The sequence below is a fragment of the Mycothermus thermophilus genome, assembly GCF_041956435.1.
Source record: "Mycothermus thermophilus strain CBS 625.91 unplaced genomic scaffold VTJ04scaffold_7, whole genome shotgun sequence".
In the NCBI taxonomy this organism is placed as follows: Eukaryota; Fungi; Ascomycota; class Sordariomycetes; order Sordariales; family Chaetomiaceae; genus Mycothermus; species Mycothermus thermophilus.
The window spans coordinates 2,141,658-2,163,953 of NW_027191433.1; the positions used below are offsets into that span (position 1 = coordinate 2,141,658).

The window sequence follows — 22,296 nt, forward strand, 5'->3', positions numbered from 1 at the left end:
ATTCTGATGTTCCCTCTCAATTCGGCAAACCACAACCAAGCAATATTCACCACAGCAAGGTATTGTTTGCGGGACAGTGACTCATGACGGCGAACGCGATGGCAGGGAGAAAAGGAAGTCCATCAGTTTCGGTGACTCAGGATTTTGAACGACTTGATGGTAACAAAGCTTGAGAAGCAAAGTGTCACTATACACCACGGAGTCGTTAAATATCCCCATAATGAGTGCATCCCTTCCACGAAGTGGTCGGGGGCTGTCCTGGAGTCATGGGAGGAGGTGGAGCGACGTTGTAAGGGTTAGGGTTATTCCGCCCACCCATGTCTTGGCTCAGCCTTATCGCCGCAGACTCCCGAGACAAGCTCATGCGGCTCTTCTACAAAGTCTTGGCGCGCCACACCCGGACGCCGCCGCTCAAGACGGTAACGCGACCTCCAGATCGCAGACGTGTCGCTGCTTGTGGGGGATCAGGATGGGTATCTCGGATCCAGATACGACTGGTCCAGGACCAACAAGTCGGAGATATCGGTGTCAGAATCGGCCTTGCCTTCAAGAACCCCATCGTCGGTTTCGGTTAGCCCGGCTGACACAAGTTCCACCAAGCTGAGCCATAACTAGCGCCGGATGAATCGTCCCGATGGGCATTTTGAACGATGGAGACCATGTCAGGCACTTCATCATCGGACCGCCCAGCAGTGAGCCCAATGGCTGGGTGTCTGACCGCAGTTACGTTGTTAGCGCGATAAGACGGTCTCGGGATGGGTTGAAGAACCGCGGGTGGGATGGACCTGATGAGGGGCCGTGGAAAGGGGCATCGGGCTGCAAGATAAATGTCACCTTTCATCCTGACACTCATTTCTTTTGCTCTTCATTGTGGATATCGTTCTTCGTCTGAGCTCTCAAAACAAAATGCGCAAGTTCCTCAAAGGCGTTGCCAAAGAACTCGAAAACGCCGCTGCCGCCGCGAACCAAGGCGCATATGGCTACGGAGCCCCTGCTGGTGCCGGCGCCGGATCCACGTCCGGCTCTCTGACCGGCCTGAACCTCCGAAGCGCCTTCGGTCTCTCGGGACTCGGCAGCATGAACTCCGTCGACGGCATGCTGCTCGCGCTGATGGACCCGACCGGCATGCTTGCCAACTGGACACATCGCTGTCCCCGCCAACACCCCCAACCCGGCCAAACCGACTGGTACGGCCTCGCCGCCCCTCACAACGCGTACTTCCCCAACTTCTTCCTCTGTCCCGACTGCTACAACGCACTCGTCCGCCTCACGCCGTACGCCTCGTCCTTTGTCCGCCGCAACACGCTCCCCAACGCGCTCCCGCACCCGTCGACGCCGATCCGATGCGACCTGTCTCGGTACTGGGTCCGTGTGGTTGGCACGCTGCTGCTGATGATGAACCCGGGCCATGATATCACAATCCTAGCGCGAGTCGCATCGCTGCGTGCCGCTGACGGGCCGTGCCCGAACGCCGGGGTACAGGGTGAAGAGCAAGAGCTGCCGCGGGTTGACCCGTCACAACCAAGAGGGTGGTACACGGTGTGGGATATCCATACCGGCACGACGCCGATCCCCGACTGGCGCGTCTGCGCGGAATGCGTGATCATGATGCAGGCGACCTGGCCGGCCCTTGCGCAGGCTTGGGTACCCGCGCCGCCGATGGCGCCTCCGCCTGGAGGATTGTGTTGCGGGATCGTGCCGTCCGATTGGTATGATGATGTTAGGACGGCTGAGATACTCAAGGTTGCTGGGTCGTGCGGCAAGGACGCGTCGAAGTCGGGCCGGCCGGACTTGGGCAAGTTGGTGGATTGGTTGAGGAAGAATCCGCCACAACCGAGGGGCACGTTTGCAGGAATTCAGCAGGGAGGTGGTGTCATGTTGTCGCAGCCTCCCCCACCAAACGGATTGTGCCCGAGGAACTGGCCGTCGACCAACCTTCGGTGCCACACGATGCAGGGAGTCTGGGAGTTTACCGTCTGCGAGCAGTGTTATGCTGAGGTCATCAGGCCGGATGCTGAGCGCGGTGTTGTGTTGGCGATGTACTTTGATGGCAACGCTGCTCTTGTGCACTCTGGCTTCACTTGTCAGCTCTACTCCGAGCGAATGCGCCAGGTGTGGTGCGAAGCAGCCGCTGCTAACAACGTGGAATATCTCCGGCAGAAGGTAAGTTGCTCACATGGCAGAACTTCTAGCTTCTCCGACGCACTGACAAGGCATGATCTAGGTGAGTGAGCGACGAGGGAAAGAACGCGAACTCCAGATGAGGAGGACACAAGCCCAGCAGAAGGCGAACCAGTTGCGACAGCAAGCTCGACTGCAAGAGTCTCTCGCCACGACATCCATGAGCGTTGCCGCAAACCAGGCAGCCAACAACATCGCGGTTGCCGGAGTCGGTGGAGGATATCAGCTCGATGCGAACACCTGGGTCAGACCCAGCGGAGTGGTGAGTGCCCTTCGAGAGCCGCAAATTGTTGTCGCCCCTGACAGATTCGTACCCGGCAGCCCGACTTCAGCCAAACAACACAGCTCAACAACGAAGCCGCCAGGCTCAAGCTTCAGGCTGCGCAGGCCGAAGACGAGATTCGGCTGGCGGACAACGAATGGCGCCGGTACTGGGAGTAGATGTGTCATCCGTTGTGTTTTGGGTTGGATTTGTTCCTACGCGGTTTCCGGGTCGGTAGCTTTGGGTAGACCTCTGGTATTGTCAGGCAACCATCTCATTTTAATTCAACCAAGGGCAGCACGAAACCTTACTAATACCTGTCGCTTCCTTCTCCATGAGTCCACGGAGGACGATGTCAGTCAGCATCACAATGCGTATCTACAGGTAGGGATGGGAATTGCGAAGCAGAACATACCAGGCCAATGGCCATTGTCATCGTCCGTTAACCTAGTTTCTCTGCGAAGTGCCTGCCGTCGACCTTGGTTCCGAACCAAGCGTCCTGTTGATGCCGGAAGAATGGATCAAGCTGCAGGGTCCTCTTTCCTCAAACCCCCTAAACCCCCCAACCCCCCAAACTCTTCACAACAACACATCAAGCTTGGCAAGGAGTACAATGACCTGGAGACTGCCCAACTGGTCCCGTATTACTGAGTCAGCTCCGTTGGCTACGGGGTTTGGCAATTCGGTTGGGCAACTATGAGGTATCTCACGTGGGGTCTGTAACTCGTTGAGAGCCGGAAAAAAAGATGACGCCTACGAAGAGTGCCCTTTACCTAAGTCATTGGCAGGCCAGAGGGCAGAATTCCTGTTGCTACATGAGGAACACTGTCGAAGCGTGTCTTGGCAGCTGGTGCAGTAGAATGAGTCAATCTCCATCAGAGCCCTAGGTACGTCGATGAAAACTTGGAGCGGCTCGTTTGTAAGGTAACAACCAGGGAAGATACTAGTGTTAAAATAGAACTTTCCGCAAATGAATTGTGTTCTGGCATGAGCTCTTCCGTTGAGGTCGTCTTGGGTGGGCATGTCCAGTGAAGCCTTAAGTCCTACAGCAACCTGCGAGAGCATTTTCTCAAATTTCCGCCGATTTTCCATTTGACCTCCTCGATCTCCCCACTGCCTCGTCTCCCCCCAAAACTCACCTCGCTCAAACACATCCAAAATGATAACCTCACCGACTTCCCAACCGTGTCGCCTCACCAAGAACCCATCTCACAGCAACACATCGAAAATGACCACCAACAAGGCCAGCGACTCAAACGCCGGTGTTCAAAAGGTCAACGACAAGGGCTCCACCCCTGCGCAGTTGAAGTATTTCTTCCTCTCTCTGCCTGCCGAAGTTCGCCTCAAAATTTACGACTTCGCGTTGGATCTCCCCATGGCGGTTGTCACCGACCAGCATAGGTACCTTCCCGGCCCGAACACCAAGAATGGGATCTTCTGGCTCAATATTTCTCCATCATTCATCAAGATGGCTTGCTAATGAATTAACCAAGGGTTATCTCTTAGGGCGACGCACGGGAAGAGAATGACCCCATCCGGTTACGGAACTGGACTCAAGCACCTGCGGGGCTCGGTGTATTCCGCGTGAACAAGCAAATTAGCACTGAAGCTACCCATCAGTTCTACAACATGAACAAGTTCTGTGTTGAGTCCCTTCCCCTGGGGCACGACATGTTTCATAACTATCCCTCTCGGTGCCAACTAGTCGCATGGTATGCCGAGATAAGAGTCCCGGGTATTATCCGCTGCATCAAAGCATGAACTGTTACTAACCTGTCACCAACTAGTGTCGAGAGGATCGGCCGCAATGCTCAGTCCCTTGCCCGCCTCGGCAGGTTGCCATGCGTTGGTTCTTTCCGATATCAAAGCGAGAACAGTCGTTAACACAGCAACATGTCTGGGTCTAGAGTACCGCATGTTCCTGACGCACGAGGACTTTGACGCGTATGCGATGCACCTTGTCGATCTCCGCCCTCTTGTTCCGAATCTCCACAGCTTAGTGGTACTCTACAATCCTTGGAAAACCTTTGCGGGAGAGAACTTCGACTGGTCGTGCTATCACCCACGAATGCGTCCCAGGATTACCTCCGAGCAGCTTGGTCAATTCATCCGTACTATGCGCAAGGTTCTGGATGATCGGTATGGGAATCTGCAGGAAGCGGAGCTAGAGGGCGACGACAAACTGGAGACCTTGCCGCTTAACCTTATCCTGTTATTGCCTTGCTGCCGGGGAGTCAAGGCTTCATGTATCTAGGTGAATCATCAGGATGCTCTTTCCTCAGGCAGTCGTTGCCGCGTCCCTGGTTGCCTCAAGCATCCACGGTCGACCGATTCTCCATCCGCAAGCAAGGTCCGTTTGTTGCAAACCACTCTCAAACTCTGATGAGATCATCACAAACACACAAACCTACATTCAGCCGCGTGGTGCTCATGATATGTCGACCCAACAATCCTCTCTATCTCCTCGCACAGCAACACAGCCAGACCCCGATGCGCCATCAACCACCTTTCCGTTCCTCTCGCTCACGGCCGAAATCCGGGTAATGATTTACGACATTCTGTTATATGCGGGGCAGTTGGATATCCCCAAACCGGGCTATCAGTCGTATGTCAGCCCGTCCATGTTGTTCTCCTGACCTACCTTGCCCTCAACATCGAGCACTGATCGGTTATCCTTGATAAATCAGGGGCCACACCTTGTGGCGGCCCAACATGGGTCTCTTCCTTGTCAACAAACAAGTCTCAACAGAATCCCTCCACCGGTTTTATTCCATCAACGACATCGCTTTGAGTTCGGTGTACCACTGTGAGACGCCTCCTGATCGACGGTGGGCTGATCCTGTGGCATGGTGAGCTTAGGCGCCCTCCTACGCTTTTGCTGATGGCAATGGCGTTCCTTGGTCTCAAGACAGTTAATTGACCAGCGAGGAACCAGGGTGGCATCCATTGGTCAAAACTGCTTGTCTATCCGATTGCTTTGTGAGATCTGTCCTTCCATCCTGGTTAAAATGGAGTAGCTAATCTTCCATGGCATAGTCTATGATCTCACTATTCCTCATCTGCCTGGCCTTGGCGGAGTCATTTCCGAACTGAGAAGACTGGGGGGATTTGCCCCAAACCTGCGTAGTCTCCAGGTCTACTGCGTGGTGACCTGGGAGGCGGCTTACTTGATTGAGGAAGAAGATCGTGATGACTTCACTGATTACCTCTGGGGGATCGTGGAAGACATTTTCCCAGATGTAGACTTCAACATCGACGGGTACTGGCTTATTGGAATGCCTCGTCTGGTTCAGTCTATTGAGGTTCAAATTTTGAGCTATGATCTTCACCTCTCAGGATCTGCGATCCTGTAGATTCAGGGGTAACTCTCGAAGAGGTGACCGTGTTTCCCCCGACGAACAACAAATGATGTCTCTGCAGGAGCTCCACTGCTACACGATTGCCGCGTCACACGGGCTGCTTCTCTTCCAATACCATCGTTGGTCCATGAGAATTACCTTGTCGGACCGCATAGGGACGGGTACGGGTTTCGTCCGGTGCGCATGATGTTGACGAATCAATGAAAACGGAGGATCATGGACGACTCGCACCGCTCTATGGGACGATCAAGAGGCCATACACCGCATAGCGCCTCCACACAGCCTAAACTGTTAGTGACCTATACGGGAGACTATAGATCAGACACTTTTATTCATCCCATCATCCGTCTTGGGTTTGTACACCCAGACCCATACAACCTGTTACGATGCGCTCATTATGTTCGACTGTACTTCTGCTGTCCCACTTGCCCTTGGGTTTCAGGACCTGTTGTCCAAGTGAAGACCGATCAGGTCACTTTCTGCATTAATACCGGCATTTGACGAGTTTCTCGCATTTCCGAACTGCATCACCAAAGAACCCCGATCTGTCGTCAGCAACCGAAGCCGCCAAGTGTGAACACCTCAAAGATGGCAGGCGCAGAGACCAACGGTGATAAGAAGGCGTTACAGTTAGCACGGGATGGCGACGCCAGCATCGCTGAGTTCAAGTACTTCCTTTCTGTCCCACCGGAGATTCGCGTGATGGTCTATGACCTCGCGCTCGACCTGCCAATGAAGGTGATCAGCACCCCCTTCAAGTAAGTGGCCGACGACAGCCCAAAATCGACGTTGTTCGCTTCCTAAACTCATCTTTCCAGGAACAAATGGGTCACTGCCTGAAATAGGCGGTGGCTGCCACGGCCCCGCGGGTTTGGCCTCTTCCTCGTTAACAGGCAGATTTCGAGGGAGGCGACCCATCGATTTTATAGCATGGCCACGTTCCATTTCGAAGCGCTGGCATTATAAACCGAATCACATCCTTCTGAGTCTGGCATATATTATCCCAATCCCATCCTGGAGTGGTACTTCCAATTCCCTCCGCTCACTTCGTGGTACCAGGCATTGACAGATCCCAATCCAGGGTTGCGAAGATCGGCAGGAATGCGCTGTCCGTGACACGAATTGGTATGCTCCCATCCATAGATTTTTGATGTGACCGTACACATCGCTGATCGCTGCGGACCATCCTCATTTCCAGAATACCGGCCGCTTCACCCTGTTGGAGAGGAAGAGGGGTATGCCAGTCGGATCATGGAACTGAGACCTCAGGTGCCAAACCTCCACAGCATGCGGGTAGTCTACAACCCAATGATGTTCGAGTCGTGGGGCGCCGAAGAGGAACATATTCGTTTCATTGATCCCTGGATGAACATTACAAGGATGTGGAGGACGCGGCTTTGGTCGCTGATCGCTGCATCTAACAGGGGTTATCGTGCAGAGTTTCGGTGGTACGAGTATTGTACTTGTTTGATCGCGACGAGGGGAACATTGATGTAGAATTATCATATCTCTGTCCGGGTCCGGGCCTAATTCGAGCCCGGGAGGTGTATACCAAGTGCATACGTAATGCCATCGCCTACGGCGCCTCCAGCTTCCACGCACCTACCCCCCCAGGAGGCAGGCCACAGGGCATCTCCCAGAGCCTAAGCAGGGCCCAGAACCGCAATCTGCGCGTGGTCACAGGGGCCTACAGGGCCACACCCACCTATACCTTAGAAACCGAGGCATGGGTTCCCCCTTTAGACCTCTACCTCAACAAGCGACTCGCGGACTTTGAGAAGCGAATCCAGCAGCCAGACCTACCAGGGGGCATGAAGCCTGCAGAGATCATTGCCAACGCCTGTGCTAGGCTCTACAGGAGGTTCAGGAAGCCCAGAGGTAGGAGGGGCGCCCAAAGGGCCCAGGGGCCACAGGAGCCCACAGAGGTCGAGAAAAGGGCTTTGGAGGTAGCCCGGTGGACTAGGGGCAGGCCGGCGGAGGAGGCGCTACGAGAGGCCTGGGAACAGCGGTGGAAACAAAGGATTCAGGCACAGGGCAGGCGGCCTGGGAGGCCGACCGACTGGGACCCCCCCCCGATTTCCTATTCACTGATAGGGCCCTTGCTCGCCACCAGGGCCTAACCAAGGCTCAAAGCTCCATACTCACCCAGGCGAGGGCAGGGGTAGTAGGCCTTAGGGGCTTCCTTTTCAGGGCTAAAGTCCTAGGGGTCAACACCCCCCACTGCGCCTGTGGACAGGGCGAGGAAACCGTGGAGCACTTGGTGGTTTGGTGCCAGCACCCCCCCAAGGCCTAGACCCTGGGAGCCTCGGGTGATTCGGACCCGCCTGGACCTCTACTACGTCCTGCGTGGCAGGGGCGCCAGAGCCCGGAGGCTTGCAAAGGGGGTGGTGAACTGGCTTCTACAGTCGGGGAGGCTCCCAGAGTATAGGCTAGCCGTAAGGCTAGACCTAGGCTTAGGGGAGGATCCGGGCTAGCACCGGCCTAGCCACTCTTTTCCTTTTCTTTTGTAGCTTTTTGGATTCCTATATCTGTGGTTCTAAAGAAGGGTTACAGGTTTTTTCACCCGGCCCACAGGCACGGTTTTCCTGTATACTAGCCGAAGAAGGACCGACGAGCCCTGACCAAGGGCATGGCGGAGTAGGAGAAATAAATAAGTATATCTCTGTCCACTGTGAAGGGACCTCCGGAAGGTGACTAACTTCCATTGTGAGGAGCGACTGACGTTGAATTTAACTTTGTGGCTGGGCGGAGGTGATGTGGATGCCGTGAGGCATTGGTGGAGCCGAGCCAAGCCTCAGATGCCTGTCGGCGCCGGATCCCTCGGGAAAATTGGAGCCGCATTTTTGACACCATATTCCCGCCTCACTCTCCTTCCAAACAGACTCGAAGAACATCCAATCGCTCTTACAACACTCTGAATCCTTGCCGGGATGTCTGATGAGGCTGCTGACCAAAAAGACCCGCCCAATGGCAACCCCGAGGAGACATCCTCTCCTCCCGAGCCAACTGCCGAGCCTGAAACCACAACTCCCGAATTCAAGTACTTCCTCTCACTGCCGCCGGAAGTCCGGGTCATGATATATGATTTGGTGTTGAAGGTTCCAGGGAAATGTTATACCCCAGGGTAAGTTTGGTGTTTGAACGTGCCTGGCCTTTGACAGCAGCAGAACTTCTGACGACGTCCTGACCAGGAGACATCCAGTGTCTGGTGAACATTGCCGACCAGATCTCAGCCTGCTGAGTGTGAACAAGCAAATCAGGGCTGAGGCGGCTGCACGGTTTTACTCCATTAATACGTTTGAAGCGTGGTCGTCGTGGCCAAGGGACGGCAAACGCCCAAAATATGCCCTGTTTTACCTCTGGTTTGTGTGACAACTTCCAACAAGCGGCAATCGAAAATGAGTTCCATCAATCCTGACCATTGTCATCTCATTCTCCGCCAGGATCTGGACACGCGAACGTAACAGGGCCCATATCCGGGATTTCGGTAAGTTGTCGCTGATCTTGGTGCTCTGGATGGATGTGCTCACCGTCGCGCGAACAACGGGAACCAGAGTATAATATCGGGATAGTATACCCTAAGGACATCGAGCACCAGGTGGAATTCCTTGCAGAAATACTAGTGGTAATGCCAAGCCTGCGCCGACTTGTGATCCGGTACAACCCCGACCACTTTGATCCGGACAAATGCCCTCCTCGGGAGGAGGTTATCACGCGGCCATACGAAGATCTCTTGTTGAGCGGGCTGAATGCAGCCATCAAACACAGGCTGAGCGGGCTGGAGTTTGTAAAGCTGGAGGAGGATTTCACGATTCCTTGATCATAAAGTCCTCTGAAATCCGACGTCTTCAGAGGAGGTGGAAGTTTGATGGCAGGGCGTTGGGTTCAAACATCAGCACAATGGTGACAGATGTCAAGGGTGAAAGAAAGCGAAAGCAAAGCAAAGAAAACAAGAACACAAACAAGGCAAGCTGCTGTGGGGGGGTGTTTTCCCGGTGTCAATCTCGACCCAGCATCTTTTGGGTTCAAAGGGCGGGGACCGAATGCAGCGGGCGGTGACCAGCAAAACCTAACCATGTCTCGCACCGTTTTCCACGGGACAATCAACCTGGAAGCAACCTATTTCTCTCATGAACACCAACTTTTGTCAGCAATGGCTCCGACCGACCAACAAGACTCCGACTCAGTCGGAACCCTGCAGCCCGCAGGTTCTCCCACTGCTCAGTTCAAGTACTTCCTGGACCTCCCGGTCGAAGTCCGGGTGATCATCTACAGGCTCGTCTTGCACGTACCGGGCGGGGTGTTTCCCACTGCATCTGGGCCTACATTGTAGGATGCCACCTCTCTTTAACAGCAGCTGATGAACGGGCACTGACAGGCAAGGACAGTATCGACCAAGTGCTCGGCGCATCACTACGCCACCCGAAGCCTGATCTAAGTTTGTTGCGAGTCAACAAGGCCATCGCTGTGGAGGCTGCCTACGAGTTCTACGCCACCAACACGTTTCATTTTCGATCGAGCTACGTACATTGGCCTGGACCAGACAACTTCTATGTATCCAGGATCCGGAGCACGGTGCTCACCTGGTCCGTCCCCGTCTCTTCAGGTCGACTAATCACCCAAGCCACGCTGACATCGTCACCAGGCTCCAGTCCATCGGACCCAACGCTAGCTTGATTAGGCGCATTGGTGAGCCCCATGCTTCGTAACATTCAGGTTTCACCGGGTACATGTGTCCCACTAACCACGAAGACACTGTAGAATACCAAGCGTACAACTATCATATTTCGGCAGCGCGCAAACAAGCGGTGTACGACATTGAGAACCTTCGCCCACTTGTGCCTAACCTGCGCTCCATGGTCATCACGTACCGTCCGTACGACAGCCACCACCAGATCCACGGCAACGGCCCACTGTTTGTGCTTACCATCTGGTTGGGGGGCGGCCCGCTTGAACCGAACCTCCCTCAAGAGGAGTTCGACCGTTTCATCCGTCGGCTGCGCAGAGTGGCGGGCAAGGCATACAAGGGTGTGGAGGAGGTGAAGCTGGCAGTGCTCTAGCATGTGTAGGTGTCCTGTGGTTTGGCTGGGAGGGAGGAGAGTACTATCATCAAGAGGCGTGGGACAGGATGTGGCGTTGTGTCTGAGACGTAACTCTCCAACACGCGCTCGCATTGGCCATCCTTCTGGGACATTGAGGAAGTGGAGTATCTTGGGCTTCTGCATATCAAGGCTTGGGACGAGACTTGATAACGAAGATTAGTGAACGTCGTCAACATCCCGGTGAACTGGAAATGACACTTCTTATATATTTACAAATGGCCTGCACAAAAGGAGAGCTGACACGCCAGGCTGTTACCAGTCCGAAATGATAGAAAGGGAGCTGAGAACCCTGGGAGGGTGGCCCTTGGAGGGGAGTCGTGCCTGATGCTCACCTCGCACCGTCGTCTTTAAGTTCAGGGTTTAGGTTAAAGTCTCATGGTTCCACGTGCCCTCATCGCAGCGGCGATCCTAAGGTTCAAAAAGATGGCTCGGGGGTCACTACCCTTAGGAACGCGCCTTGCAGATAGCGAAACGAGCTGCTCACTTTCACCCCAACAACAAGCTTCTCAGCCATAACTGCGAGTGACCATTAACAGACCAGCTCCCACCATAGCAACAAGTTGCAAGTCATGACTACGACCGACTCGCATCACATTGGATCCCACCCCGAGGCCAGGTCCAACACAGACATGCCGCCTCCCGGTCGTCCGCTGGCAAAACCCAGGTCGTTCATGGACCTTCCAGTCGAAATCCAGCTGATGATCTATGAGCACGCGTTGCTGAGAGAAGGCGGAGTGTCGCCATATGAGCTTAACAGGTAAAAGCCACCCTTCCAATCTCATGGAGGAGTGCTAACAATGAAAGAGTTAGCGCAGTATATAACTATGAAGACTACACGATTCCAAACCTGGGCTTGCTCCAAGTGAACAGGGTTATCGCTGCGGAAGCAGGACACTTGTTTTACACCAGAAACAAGTTCCTTCTTGACTCGTACGACGTATATACGGCGCACAACGAACCAGGAGATGTCCTCGTGGTCTCGAAGACTGAGGTCTACAAACATCATCACGTCCGCTTCGAGGGAGCAGATTGGTGGTTTGTAGTCCTCTGCTCGTCGTTTTTAGAGATCTGCTGACCGCACGATCAGGCTTTGGAAGATTGGCCACTACGCCAAGTTGATCCGACACATTGGTAAGTCCAGATCTCTCGTATCCGCCAGGAACAGATATGCCGCTAACAAGGAAACACGTTTAGAATATACCACCGATGGCTCTCAAATCGAGCGTTGGTTCCAATGCCTCAGAGATGTTGAGCGCATGGCGCCACTTGTACCCAACCTCCGAACATTTGTGATCACGGTTAGCCCGTACGACGAGCTATGGGCCGACAGGTTTTTCTTCCGACATGACTTTCACGACTACCTTGATCGGCTGTACGATCTGGTGGACACGCCGTATTGGCATGTAGAGGAGGTCACGGTCGTTGTTCTGAACAAGGAGTAGGGTATGGAACGTAGCTCAGGCTTGTGGATGACGGGCAGAGAGGTGTTCAACAGGCAGTGGCACTTAGTACGGGATCTTCAAACAGGCGTACGCCCTCTGCATTTCTCGAAGACCTGGAATAGATCTGGGAAGCCATGGGAAATTGTTTACCGCGGAGGTGCACTGAACGCTGTGACACACCCTGCACTATCAAAACTAGGGGTCAGTTCAAGAAGGTGGACGACAAGAACCAAGGGATATATTCAAGGTGAGTTGACATCCCATGTCGAGACGGACTGGGAGGAATGGACGGTATGCTTCGGGTTGACTGGACAGAGGAAAATCACGTTTTATGAGCACCTTTCAAGTCTTTAGATTCAACTGGTCCGCTCTGAATCGACGGTCCTAAGGTTCAAGGAAATGGGACGAGACTCTTCGGAGTGGCCACGCTGAAGACCCCATCTCTCAGAATGGCGGGCTGGCTGTTCTCTCTCGCCAAGCCAAACTTTCGGCCATCACTCCGAACGACCAGCGACAAATCAGCTGCCATGCCATTGGAACCATGAAGCCATCCGGTACTCCCGTCTCTCAGGGAAAGTCTTTCACGGACCTCCTGGTGGAAATCCGCCTCACGGTCTATGACCTGACCCGTATCGACCGGACGGAGTATCTCCAAGTGAAGTTACCCGGTGAGAGTCAACACGCCGAAGCAATGAACGAGTATTGACGATGAGGGGGAGGAGGGCGGTACATCGCGACAAAGAATACGACAACGCAGACCTAGGTCTGTTGCGAGTTAACAAGGTCATTTCTGCGGAGACAACATACCTGTTTTACGCTAAGAACAGGTTTATCTTCAACTCGTTCGATCAGAACATTCCCTGGGACGACCCCCCACAACGTCAAACGCGTTGGGGCAGCCTGGTGGTGTGTCTTCCACTGATCTCTGGCCACAGGTAGAGGCGCTGACCTCAATATCAGGTTTCGGGAGATCGGTCGCAACGCCGAGTTGGCCCAGCACATTGGTAAGCCTGAAGTTCTCAGAGACACCTATCTTTTCCTCCTCAACCATAAATGTCCTGCGAACATGAACGGAAACTGACAGGCTATGTCACGGAGGGCACACGCCAGGCCGATCAGTGGCAATGCCCAAACGACATTGAGGCTATTCAGCCACTTGTGCCGAACCTTCGGGGTCTTGTGATCAGGCGCCCGCCGTAAGATGACGTCTGGGCCGAGCCCAAGTGGTTCTCATAGAACAGCCTTGATGAGTTCATTGACCACCTCTGGGGGTTGCTGGAGGGTCTGTACTGCGATGTTGAGGACGCGAAGGTGGAATTTTTGGACTTCCCGGCCATCAATATTTGGCAGTGAATCTTGGCCTGCTTGGTTGGGAAGAGGGGAAGTGGGTATTGAGCACGAAGCGATGCGTGGTAAAGTATTTACGTATGGGAGCTTCTTGAAATCTGGGAATGAGGTGGATCACCACAGCTTCGTTATGGGAAGACTGCAGAGTGGCTTAATGAGCAACTGTGCAATCGTTAACCATGAACTGGCAATTAAACGCCGTGTACGGTTGCGAATGGGGTTCACACCTCAGTAAAGAGGACAACATGAGAGAAGAGACATTGTGCTGAGTGCATTGATATGCAATGGCGGGCTGGACGTTTCCGGATGACATAATACCCGATGCATCGGGTTGACTGTATTATAAAACCCGAGCCAAGCGTAAGGCAAAGCAGCATGTTTTCTCTCCAACAACAAACTTCCAACCATGAATTGCACCAGCCAATGACCCCCCAACTCCGACACCGGTGAGAAGATGCCGCCGTTCGGTCCCCCTGCCGCCCAATTCAAATACTTCATGGACCTCGCAGCCGAAATCCGGGCTATGGTCTACGATCATGTCTTCTTCAAGAAACCAAGCGGGGTGGCCCCCGCGCAATCCACGTGGTAAGTCCGAGGGGCCTTCGCCACGTTACCAACAAGCGTTGACGATGAAGTGTAGGGGGGGATTTGACATACCAGCGTGCCGGAAGCCGGACCTGGCATTGTTACGCGTCAACAAAGCCATCGGGTCAGAAACTGCATACCAGTTTTACAGCACGACGACATTCCTTTTTCTGTCGTCGGACACAGCCAAAGGCAGAGTAAATGGTGAAGTCTGCATAGGCAGCGGGTTGATCAATTGGTGCGTGTTCCTGTAACCGGGGTGTTGCCCTTGCCGTGCTGACATCGAAAACAGGCTTCTGAGGATTGGTCGCAACGCTGCTTTCGTCCGACACATCGGTGAGTCTCGAATTCCTGTCATTCCCAGTCTTTATCCATTTTGCCGCGCCTCGATATACTAATCATCGCGACGATATGATATTAGACTACGAAGTTGACACAGGCTCCGAAGATGACACAGGCTTCTTCTCCGCATGGTGGACGCTACCATTAGCTGACCTTGAGAATCTCGGTCCACTTGTCCCCAACCTTCGCAGTTTTGTCATCCGGTACGACCCGAACTGCTACACACGGGCCGGGAGATTAATCCCATTAGAGCTTGAACGGTTACTTGGTAGCTCCGAGACAGTTGGTCGGGATGGTGAGTTTACACAAGCGGACTTCAACCGTTTGCTCGATCGCATTCGCAAAGCGGCGGAGAATGTGGCCGAGAGTGTGGAGGTGAAGCTTGTGCACAGTCTACCCAAAGGGATAGTGTATCGTGGTATGCAAAACCCACTTTTTTTTATTGAGAACTTGAACCTGTCGGCCCGTGCTGTCCTCACAGAAGACTGAGAATAGATCAGAGTTTCTGGCTAGGGAGACTTGGGGAATTGGGCAACGGTGTTGAATGATGTTGGACTCCGGGCGATCTGAAAATGGCAGGCCCTGTACAGTCGCATATGGATGTCATATCGGCGGAGCGGAGGATGTGAGAAAACATACGTGATGTGTGGCCCGTCATGCAATGGCGGGACAACGTTGGACTGAATGTTGGAGTTCAAGAGGGAGCTTCCCCGCAAACACGGTCGACGCTGTACCGGTGACCCCTCTTTTTCCACCCGACATCCCCCGGAGGCATAACGATATGCTGCTGCCGCTTCATGACAACACAAGCAACTCATTCCAAGGCATTTCTCTCATAATCGCCGATCTCGTGAAGCAAGTCATCGCCGAAATCTCCCCAGGACCGTAACGCAGACAATGAGCTCTTCTTTCCGTGCCAGATTCGAGTACTTCCTCGACCTGCCAGTCGAAATTCGTGTCAAGATCTATGACCTGGTCCTGTGCTCCCCGCGAGGCGTTGCTCCGGAGTATGTGTACGTGGGTTGTTTCCACCCGACAAGTTTTCGAGATGATTTCTTTCCCGACTAACCTCCTACTTCATTTGTAGGAGAAGCGACGAACGAGAGAAAGTTGACCTGTGCCTGCTCCGCGTCAACAAACTAGTCGCCTTAGAGGCGACGACGCAGTTCTACAGCTTTAATACATTTCACTTCCATTCAACTGCCCGCATGATTCTCGACAGAAATCGGTGGCGTCGCAAGAGCGAAGCTCGTGAATGGTAAGTTCTGAGGAACAGGTCCACTTGAGGCGGCTTATCCATCTGCAAGACGATGCCAGACCAGGAGCGCCGGTGGCATCGTCCAGCCAGTGTCTGGTGAGCTGACCGGACACTGCCCAGGTGCAAAAAGATTGGTCGCAATGCCCACCTTGTCCAGCACATCGGCCTGTCCCCAACACCCGCTCTGGTATGGGACCCAGTTAACAAGGAGTGCCTACAGAATACAGGATATACCCCCTTGACCGACCGGATCTCACAGAGTTTCAGGTTGATCTCGAAAGTATTCGCTCACTCGTGCCAAACATTCAAACGCTCCGGGTCATGTATGACCCCGACGGTGGAAGTCTTAGGGTTCCAAGTTTCCTTGAAGAGCGGAGAAGAGTGATGCATTATGTGATCCAAGACACGCTCAGAATTCTACAAGAATTGTTTGGCGACGAGAAAAAAGCACAGGTGATTCCCATGCCCGGCATGCCACCGGTTTGGGACCGGTAAATAGCCGGTGCTGCTTGGCTTAGAGAGAGGTAAACCCCGGAGGGTGGAAGGAATGGAGTTAACATCTCACCGTATCACGGATTTGGTGATATGGTTTCTGTCATGCTTCGCCTGGCTGTCAGTGATGCAAACTGAGCAGGCTCACAGTAGCTGCTAACCCTGAATCACCAAAATGCGGCCTGTCAGGTGCCCTTGACTGAGGTGGCTACCTGAAGATGAGGTGAGCTCGATTGTCGGTTGCGCTCTCGAGATATCTGGGGTTGACGTCTTGAGGATTTTTCGGAGAACTCCCCTCGCCGCCTTTGCCACAAGCCTTCACAACACAGCGAAAATTTGTCGGCTTTCCGCTTCCATACCGTTTTCTCGCAACACACACATCTGACCTACCCATACGTAGGGTCTTTCTCGAATCATCCAGTTTTCTTCTTCACATCGGAGGTCCCCGCCCTCGACGTCTGCCCAGAATGAAAGGAAAAGACGCTCAGAAACCCGACACCGCCCAGGCAGACTCTGTCAACCAACCGGCTGAGTTCAAGTACTTCCTCGATCTGCCGACGGAAATCTGTATCGAGATCTATAACCATGCACTTCCGACGGGATTTATGATCGCCGTCTGGTGCACCAGTCAGTCCGACACGGTTGGATGTCTTGAAGATAATTACTAACAGTTAGCTTATAGAGTACGTCCGCCACAAGGTTCGCCCGTATATTGGCCTACTCCGCGTGAGGAAACTGGTTGCAGCCGAGGCTGCCGATCATTTCTACAGCCGCAACGTGTTTACAGCTTGGGCAGGGCGTCACGCTTCGGAACCTGGGACATGGCGAGAGTCTGGCACATCCAAATACCGTGGATCCCCAACTAATCAAACTCAGATAGAGTGGTGGTAAGTAGTCTCTTACTACATTCCCATTGTAGGTCGTCGACTGTCCGTGGGCTATTAATGACTTGTGAAACGTCGGCTTCTTGGTATTGGTCGCAACGTCATGTCGGTCCACGCCATCCTCATGTGTCACACCTCTTTTTCCATTGAGCAGCGTCTTCTAATCATCAATTGAAAAGTTACACTTACTTAATTCCTACCGGAACCCCCCGGATTTTGACATGATGCTCACTTCCCAAAACCACGGAAAAGATGCGTGACATCGCCGGTCTCCGCCCGCTCGTTCCCAGTCTCAACCGGCTCTCCATCACGTACTGCGACGATTTCGATAGGACGGGGTAGGTGCGCCAGCTTGTGAATAGCATGAACCTTGACATCATCAAAAACAGCTTGCCGGATACCATCGAAGTTGTGGAATTGGGCGCGCAACAGTGATAACAGGATGCGAGAGTCACATTGCTTGACCGTTTGCTCGAACAAATGAGCGGGCGGAGGGTTGAGGTTGTGTGGGGCTTCTCTTCGGCAACCCCACTTCTTGGATCTCCGTGCGGGCGGTGACTTCCTTTCTGTGCCTTCTTGTGCGTCTGCTCTGCTAACCATCGCCAGTTCCCGTATTCTGCTACCTTCCCAGCCCTTCTCCGCTGATCTTTGAGTTGCTTGTTTACGGTTCTCCTTCTAATTTTTATCACAGTGCTACTGGTCCAACCACATCCCGACAACTCCTTGTCCCTCACGTCTTGCAGTCCCTCTTCATATCCGTTAACCGTCGAATCAAGGTTGCGATGACCGAGGACACCGTGAAACTGGGGAGGGGGCAGACTGAGCCTCCCTCAATACTTGCGGGGTCCAAGACTTTCCTCCATCTTCCTGTGGAACTTCGTTTCCAGATATATTCATATGCGCTTCCCTCGCAACTCGAGATTGCACCCATGTACGCAGATCACCTTTTGGAAATGATCTGAAACGCCAGTTCTCATATTAATAAGATGTGTAGGTTCAAGGGTAATGTTAGGCGAACTGCCAGCCCATATATCGGCCTTTTACGCACAAGCAAGCTTATTGCGGCTGAGACAACCTCCCAATTTTACTGCAACAACGTCTTTCGGTTTACCGCTGGACTTCTCCCTTTGCACCTTGCGTCGCTGGAAGGCTCAGGTAGGCCACAGCCCGAGGCAATCTAATTGAACAAACCGGACTGGCTCGTTGGTATGTCGATGCTTTCTCTATTGTCAGAAAACCTTAATTCTATGAAATTGATGGGTGTTAATCAACGGATGCCTCGTTAAATACAGGCTTCGGAGCATCGGCCGCAACGCGAGTTTCATCCACACCATTCGTATGCCTCCCAAAATGCTATGGAGCCACCTCCCAACTCCTATCAACAGTCCACGCGAACTAATATCTGCCGAAAAACAAAGATCTGGATATTACTATTATGTATGACGGCCTCGACCGAAGAGTCGCTGACATCACCCGCATCCCCCAGCTCGTCCCCAACCTCAATCGGTTGTATGTCACGTACTGGGACAATCCCGATGAAGAATATTGGCAGTACCTCGACGCGAAGGACGCCATTCTCCGGGCCATCAACAGTACCTACGCGAACATTCATGTTAGGGAAGTTCTTAACTATTGACGACTACGCATCGGCATCGGTCTGAGGGACATTTTGCCTTTTCAATAGCCCTTATTGCCGAACAAGTTGGAGAGGTAGGACAACCGATACCATCGGTGCATAGGGTGCTGGGAAGGCGGGTGGTCAGCAAAGCGGCAGTGGATGAGTCAACAATCGGATGGCGCTTTCTGCGCCTGTGGTGCAAGGAATGTAAACAGCGAGCAAATGAGGGGCCAGATAGGTAGATCTTGTGGGACAGATACTTGAGGCAACCCAGGGACTCTGAGGCTTGAGGTCGCCGACGCTCACTTTGCGGATGTGGAGCTTGTGGACGTTCCCGTAAAAGAAAGAATGGCGGCGGGATTCGCCGTCGGCGTTCAGCCTTGTGGGGCACTCGTCATATGCCCAACCTTCTGCATGTTCAGCTCAGGCACCAGTCTTCCCTCCTCTCAGGCTGTGGTTCTCAATTCCCCAAGTACCTATAACAACCAGTTATATTGTTCTGCCTGTTGCTGGCCTGATTTCGCTCTTTTCCTTCATATGCTCTTCGAGATTTCACTCCCCTTGGGTCAGAATAAGACTCCCTTGTGTACGAGTAACGGCGAAGAGTGACGTCATCCAAACACATACACGCCCCAAATCTACCCATCGCTTCTCGAAATCAAGATGACCGGCCGTATAGACTTGAGCCTTTCCAGCTCCCCGTCCACAACTACCTCAAGGACTTCTCGGCAGTTCTCCTTTGGATCGTTTTATGGGAGAATGGTGAAGGTCAACCTATGGCGTCTCATGTATTATCGTTATTAATACCTGATCTCACCTACGGCTTCAGCGTTCCGTTGACATTACCGCTGACCCCAGATTGTGATGTAGTACGAGACGAAGAAATGAGTGCTGGTATAACATCGTCCCTCTCTCTAAGCCTGCTGAGTTCAAGTATTTCTTGATTCTGCCGGCCGAGATCCGTGAGATCGTGTATCGCCATGCGCTTACATCAGGGCGCGACATCAGCGAACCATGGTATGGAAGCCTTTCAAGAACATAATGGTGCATGAAATAGTACTCATAGTTCACAGGAGCAAACGTGGTGGCTATTACCGGCGGACCATTGGTCTGTATGTCGGCTTGCTCCGTGTGAGCAAGCTGGTTGCCGCGGAGGCAACCCCTCTCCTTTATCGTAATAACGACTTCGAGTTCTATGCTGGCGCTCTGGCTTCGCTCCAAGACTCACGGGGAGGGTCAAGGAGTCAAAGTCAGGATGGACGCCCGTCTGAGCAAACCGAAATGGCCTTGTGGTATGTTGTTTTCTCAGTCACGTGTAGATGGATTACCACCAACTATTATGCATGAATCTCGAGGGGCGCTAACTAGTGGATGTTTTATGAGAGATAGGCTTAAGAGCATTGGCCTCAACACGATGCACATCCGAAACATCCGTAGGTTTTGGGGCTCCGTTCACCCTCAATGAACTTATAGAGGGCATCTGCCAGGTAATATGCTGACCCGTTTTGGGCCGACAACCAAGATTTATACATCATTACCTGTGAACAGCTTGAGACGGCAGTGGCTCATCTTTCCGGACTCCGCCAACGCGTGCCTAACCTCAAGCTGCTTTCTTTCACGCATTGGTTCAATCCTAGTGAGGAGGACTCGCAGCATGAGCATGTTAGGATAACCATTCGTGGAATTCTCGACACAGATTTCGCAGATATTGAGACGGAATATGTCCTCAAAAGTTAGTGGGGATTCTGTCTCCACATTAACTGTGGACGATGTAATATTGGGAGTTTCTTGAGCGTGGACTGTGGCCCCGGTATTCTTAGCGGCTGTACGTAGGACAACTCATCACTGCATGAGGCTGAGATCTCAAATGGTCAGAAAGCTGCACTCGATGAGTAAGCAATGGTGATGCGTTTGTGAGTGCGGTACAAGCAGCAAATGATGGGTGCCTAGCACACAATATTATGGCAGCTACTACGTGAGGCAACCGAGGGACTGTTGACGTTAAATTATGCCTAATAATTGGAATGCTCACTCACCCCACCGTTGACGCTTGTTTAAAAATCTCGAACAGAGCCATCTTGACTTCATCATCTTCACACACCCAACCCTTGAACTGCTCCTGTTCCCATCATCAAAACTTCCCATTCCAACCATGGCAACTCCTGACTTGCAAAGCTGCCCAGCTGCCAAGCACACACTCCGTGGGAGTCAGGGACCGACAAGTGCCATTAGCCGCACGTCGTTCCTCACTCTCCCCCCCGAAATTCGGCTCAAGATTTATGACCTGGTGTTGCCGGAGAATGGCGACGTGATAGACGTATACTACCACTGGTGAGACAAGGCCTCTCCTGCACGCAGCAAGAGCCATCCTGACTGCGACGTCTTCAGGAATGTCCGCCAATGTTTGTGGATGTGCTTGGGCGAGACCCCGATTGACATCGGCTTGCTCCATGTGAGCAAACTTGTGTGGGCCGAAACCGCTCCTCTATTTTACGGCCGCTGTACTTTTCGCTTCTTCTGTGTCATGCATCGGTTTTGTCCCCCATTTCTTGATAGTATGCTTGTCATGCTAGATTGGTATGTTGTGATGCTTCCTGCCATCATGCGGTTTGAGAGGCTGTGGAAGCCTAACATCAATGGTTTCTTGGAACTCAGGCTTAAGGACATCGGCCGGAACGCTTCCCATATCCAAAGCATCGGTGAGGATCCCATCCAAGCTGGGATATCGATGGATATTATTCACCAGGTTCTTGGATCTGGTGAGGTCAATTCCTGCTAACTTGAGCCGACCGGACAGAATACTGCGTTGACCACCACCCAGATGATACCATCGAAATCGCGATGGTCGAGTTACTTGAAGTCCGCACATACGCACCAAACCTCCGACACCTCAGGGTCAACTATACCCCAACCATGGGCCCTCTCGACCCTCTCGACGACGGCCCCTGGGCCTTCGCGATCCGGCAACTGTTGAAAGTCCTCCGCATCCAACTCAAGGACGTCGAAGACAAGTGCATCTGGCTAAGATGCTTTGGACACAACTACTTCCTTGACGACGTGTTTGAAAGGAGCATCGGCCATCTCGAGGACCTCAAGAACCAGGAGTTTGCAGACGACGAGGATGTTCAGGTTGATTATTCGCGCCCCATAACGACGAGCAGATTCACGCAGCGGTTTTTCGGTGCTATGGAGTTGACATGGCTGAACCAGTATGAGGCTTTGTGGGACCCTGGACGACAGAAAAAGGCAAAGGCGTGAACATTCAGGGGTTGGAAAAATGACGGTGTGTTTTCTTGAACGGAGTCCATTGTTTGGTTCACTCGTTTCTCTTGTCCTTTCTGTGACAACCTTCTCAAAGGGGGTGCTTTTGCCGTGAAACAGCTGTCAACGAGGTGGCTTCTCCTCGACGTCGCTCTCAAGGCCG

General features: G+C 53.0%; 10 protein-coding genes across 10 annotated transcripts; all 10 read left to right on the plus strand.

Annotated features, from left to right (window-relative positions):
* Positions 1-906: 906 nt before the first annotated feature.
* On the plus strand, positions 907-2,622 carry VTJ04DRAFT_10332 (uncharacterized protein; the record flags this gene model as incomplete). The annotated part of the gene is made up of 3 exons (XM_069358060.1): positions 907-2,163; positions 2,225-2,443; positions 2,503-2,622. 3 exons carry the CDS (start codon positions 907-909, stop codon positions 2,620-2,622), a joined length of 1,596 nt encoding a protein of 531 aa, XP_069215066.1.
* A 1,049-nt stretch (positions 2,623-3,671) lies between these two features.
* On the plus strand, positions 3,672-5,796 carry VTJ04DRAFT_10333 (uncharacterized protein; the record flags this gene model as incomplete). Its single annotated transcript, XM_069358061.1, has 6 exons — positions 3,672-3,844; positions 4,231-4,292; positions 4,351-4,654; positions 5,131-5,292; positions 5,379-5,422; positions 5,480-5,796. 6 exons carry the CDS (start codon positions 3,672-3,674, stop codon positions 5,794-5,796), a joined length of 1,062 nt encoding a protein of 353 aa, XP_069215067.1.
* Positions 5,797-6,390: 594 nt separating this feature from the next.
* On the plus strand, positions 6,391-7,922 carry VTJ04DRAFT_10334 (uncharacterized protein; the record flags this gene model as incomplete). Its single annotated transcript, XM_069358062.1, has 4 exons — positions 6,391-6,560; positions 6,884-6,927; positions 7,001-7,184; positions 7,241-7,922. The coding sequence occupies 4 exons, from the start codon at positions 6,391-6,393 to the stop codon at positions 7,920-7,922; spliced, it is 1,080 nt and encodes a 359-aa protein (XP_069215068.1).
* An 810-nt stretch (positions 7,923-8,732) lies between these two features.
* VTJ04DRAFT_10335 (uncharacterized protein) lies at positions 8,733-9,622 on the plus strand (the record flags this gene model as incomplete). Its single annotated transcript, XM_069358063.1, has 4 exons — positions 8,733-8,926; positions 8,994-9,164; positions 9,246-9,289; positions 9,357-9,622. 4 exons carry the CDS (start codon positions 8,733-8,735, stop codon positions 9,620-9,622), a joined length of 675 nt encoding a protein of 224 aa, XP_069215069.1.
* A 333-nt stretch (positions 9,623-9,955) lies between these two features.
* Positions 9,956-10,862, plus strand: VTJ04DRAFT_10336 (uncharacterized protein; the record flags this gene model as incomplete). The annotated part of the gene is made up of 4 exons (XM_069358064.1): positions 9,956-10,131; positions 10,191-10,388; positions 10,448-10,491; positions 10,564-10,862. 4 exons carry the CDS (start codon positions 9,956-9,958, stop codon positions 10,860-10,862), a joined length of 717 nt encoding a protein of 238 aa, XP_069215070.1.
* A 611-nt stretch (positions 10,863-11,473) lies between these two features.
* On the plus strand, positions 11,474-13,546 carry VTJ04DRAFT_10337 (uncharacterized protein; the record flags this gene model as incomplete). The annotated part of the gene is made up of 8 exons (XM_069358065.1): positions 11,474-11,661; positions 11,775-11,939; positions 11,992-12,035; positions 12,099-12,342; positions 12,546-12,593; positions 12,743-12,991; positions 13,307-13,350; positions 13,431-13,546. The coding sequence occupies 8 exons, from the start codon at positions 11,474-11,476 to the stop codon at positions 13,544-13,546; spliced, it is 1,098 nt and encodes a 365-aa protein (XP_069215071.1).
* Positions 13,547-14,147: 601 nt separating this feature from the next.
* VTJ04DRAFT_10338 (uncharacterized protein) lies at positions 14,148-15,109 on the plus strand (the record flags this gene model as incomplete). Its single annotated transcript, XM_069358066.1, has 4 exons — positions 14,148-14,278; positions 14,334-14,516; positions 14,571-14,614; positions 14,700-15,109. The coding sequence occupies 4 exons, from the start codon at positions 14,148-14,150 to the stop codon at positions 15,107-15,109; spliced, it is 768 nt and encodes a 255-aa protein (XP_069215072.1).
* Positions 15,110-15,517: 408 nt separating this feature from the next.
* On the plus strand, positions 15,518-18,890 carry VTJ04DRAFT_10339 (uncharacterized protein; the record flags this gene model as incomplete). Its single annotated transcript, XM_069358067.1, has 12 exons — positions 15,518-15,633; positions 15,708-15,878; positions 15,999-16,065; positions 16,877-16,997; positions 17,053-17,200; positions 17,251-17,257; positions 17,507-17,592; positions 17,946-18,185; positions 18,249-18,351; positions 18,414-18,460; positions 18,547-18,590; positions 18,673-18,890. The coding sequence occupies 12 exons, from the start codon at positions 15,518-15,520 to the stop codon at positions 18,888-18,890; spliced, it is 1,368 nt and encodes a 455-aa protein (XP_069215073.1).
* Positions 18,891-19,535: 645 nt separating this feature from the next.
* On the plus strand, positions 19,536-20,609 carry VTJ04DRAFT_10340 (uncharacterized protein; the record flags this gene model as incomplete). Its single annotated transcript, XM_069358069.1, has 5 exons — positions 19,536-19,660; positions 19,743-19,889; positions 19,946-20,164; positions 20,262-20,305; positions 20,395-20,609. 5 exons carry the CDS (start codon positions 19,536-19,538, stop codon positions 20,607-20,609), a joined length of 750 nt encoding a protein of 249 aa, XP_069215074.1.
* A 415-nt stretch (positions 20,610-21,024) lies between these two features.
* On the plus strand, positions 21,025-22,130 carry VTJ04DRAFT_10341 (uncharacterized protein; the record flags this gene model as incomplete). Its single annotated transcript, XM_069358070.1, has 4 exons — positions 21,025-21,203; positions 21,261-21,449; positions 21,528-21,571; positions 21,670-22,130. 4 exons carry the CDS (start codon positions 21,025-21,027, stop codon positions 22,128-22,130), a joined length of 873 nt encoding a protein of 290 aa, XP_069215075.1.
* Positions 22,131-22,296: the final 166 nt, after the last annotated feature.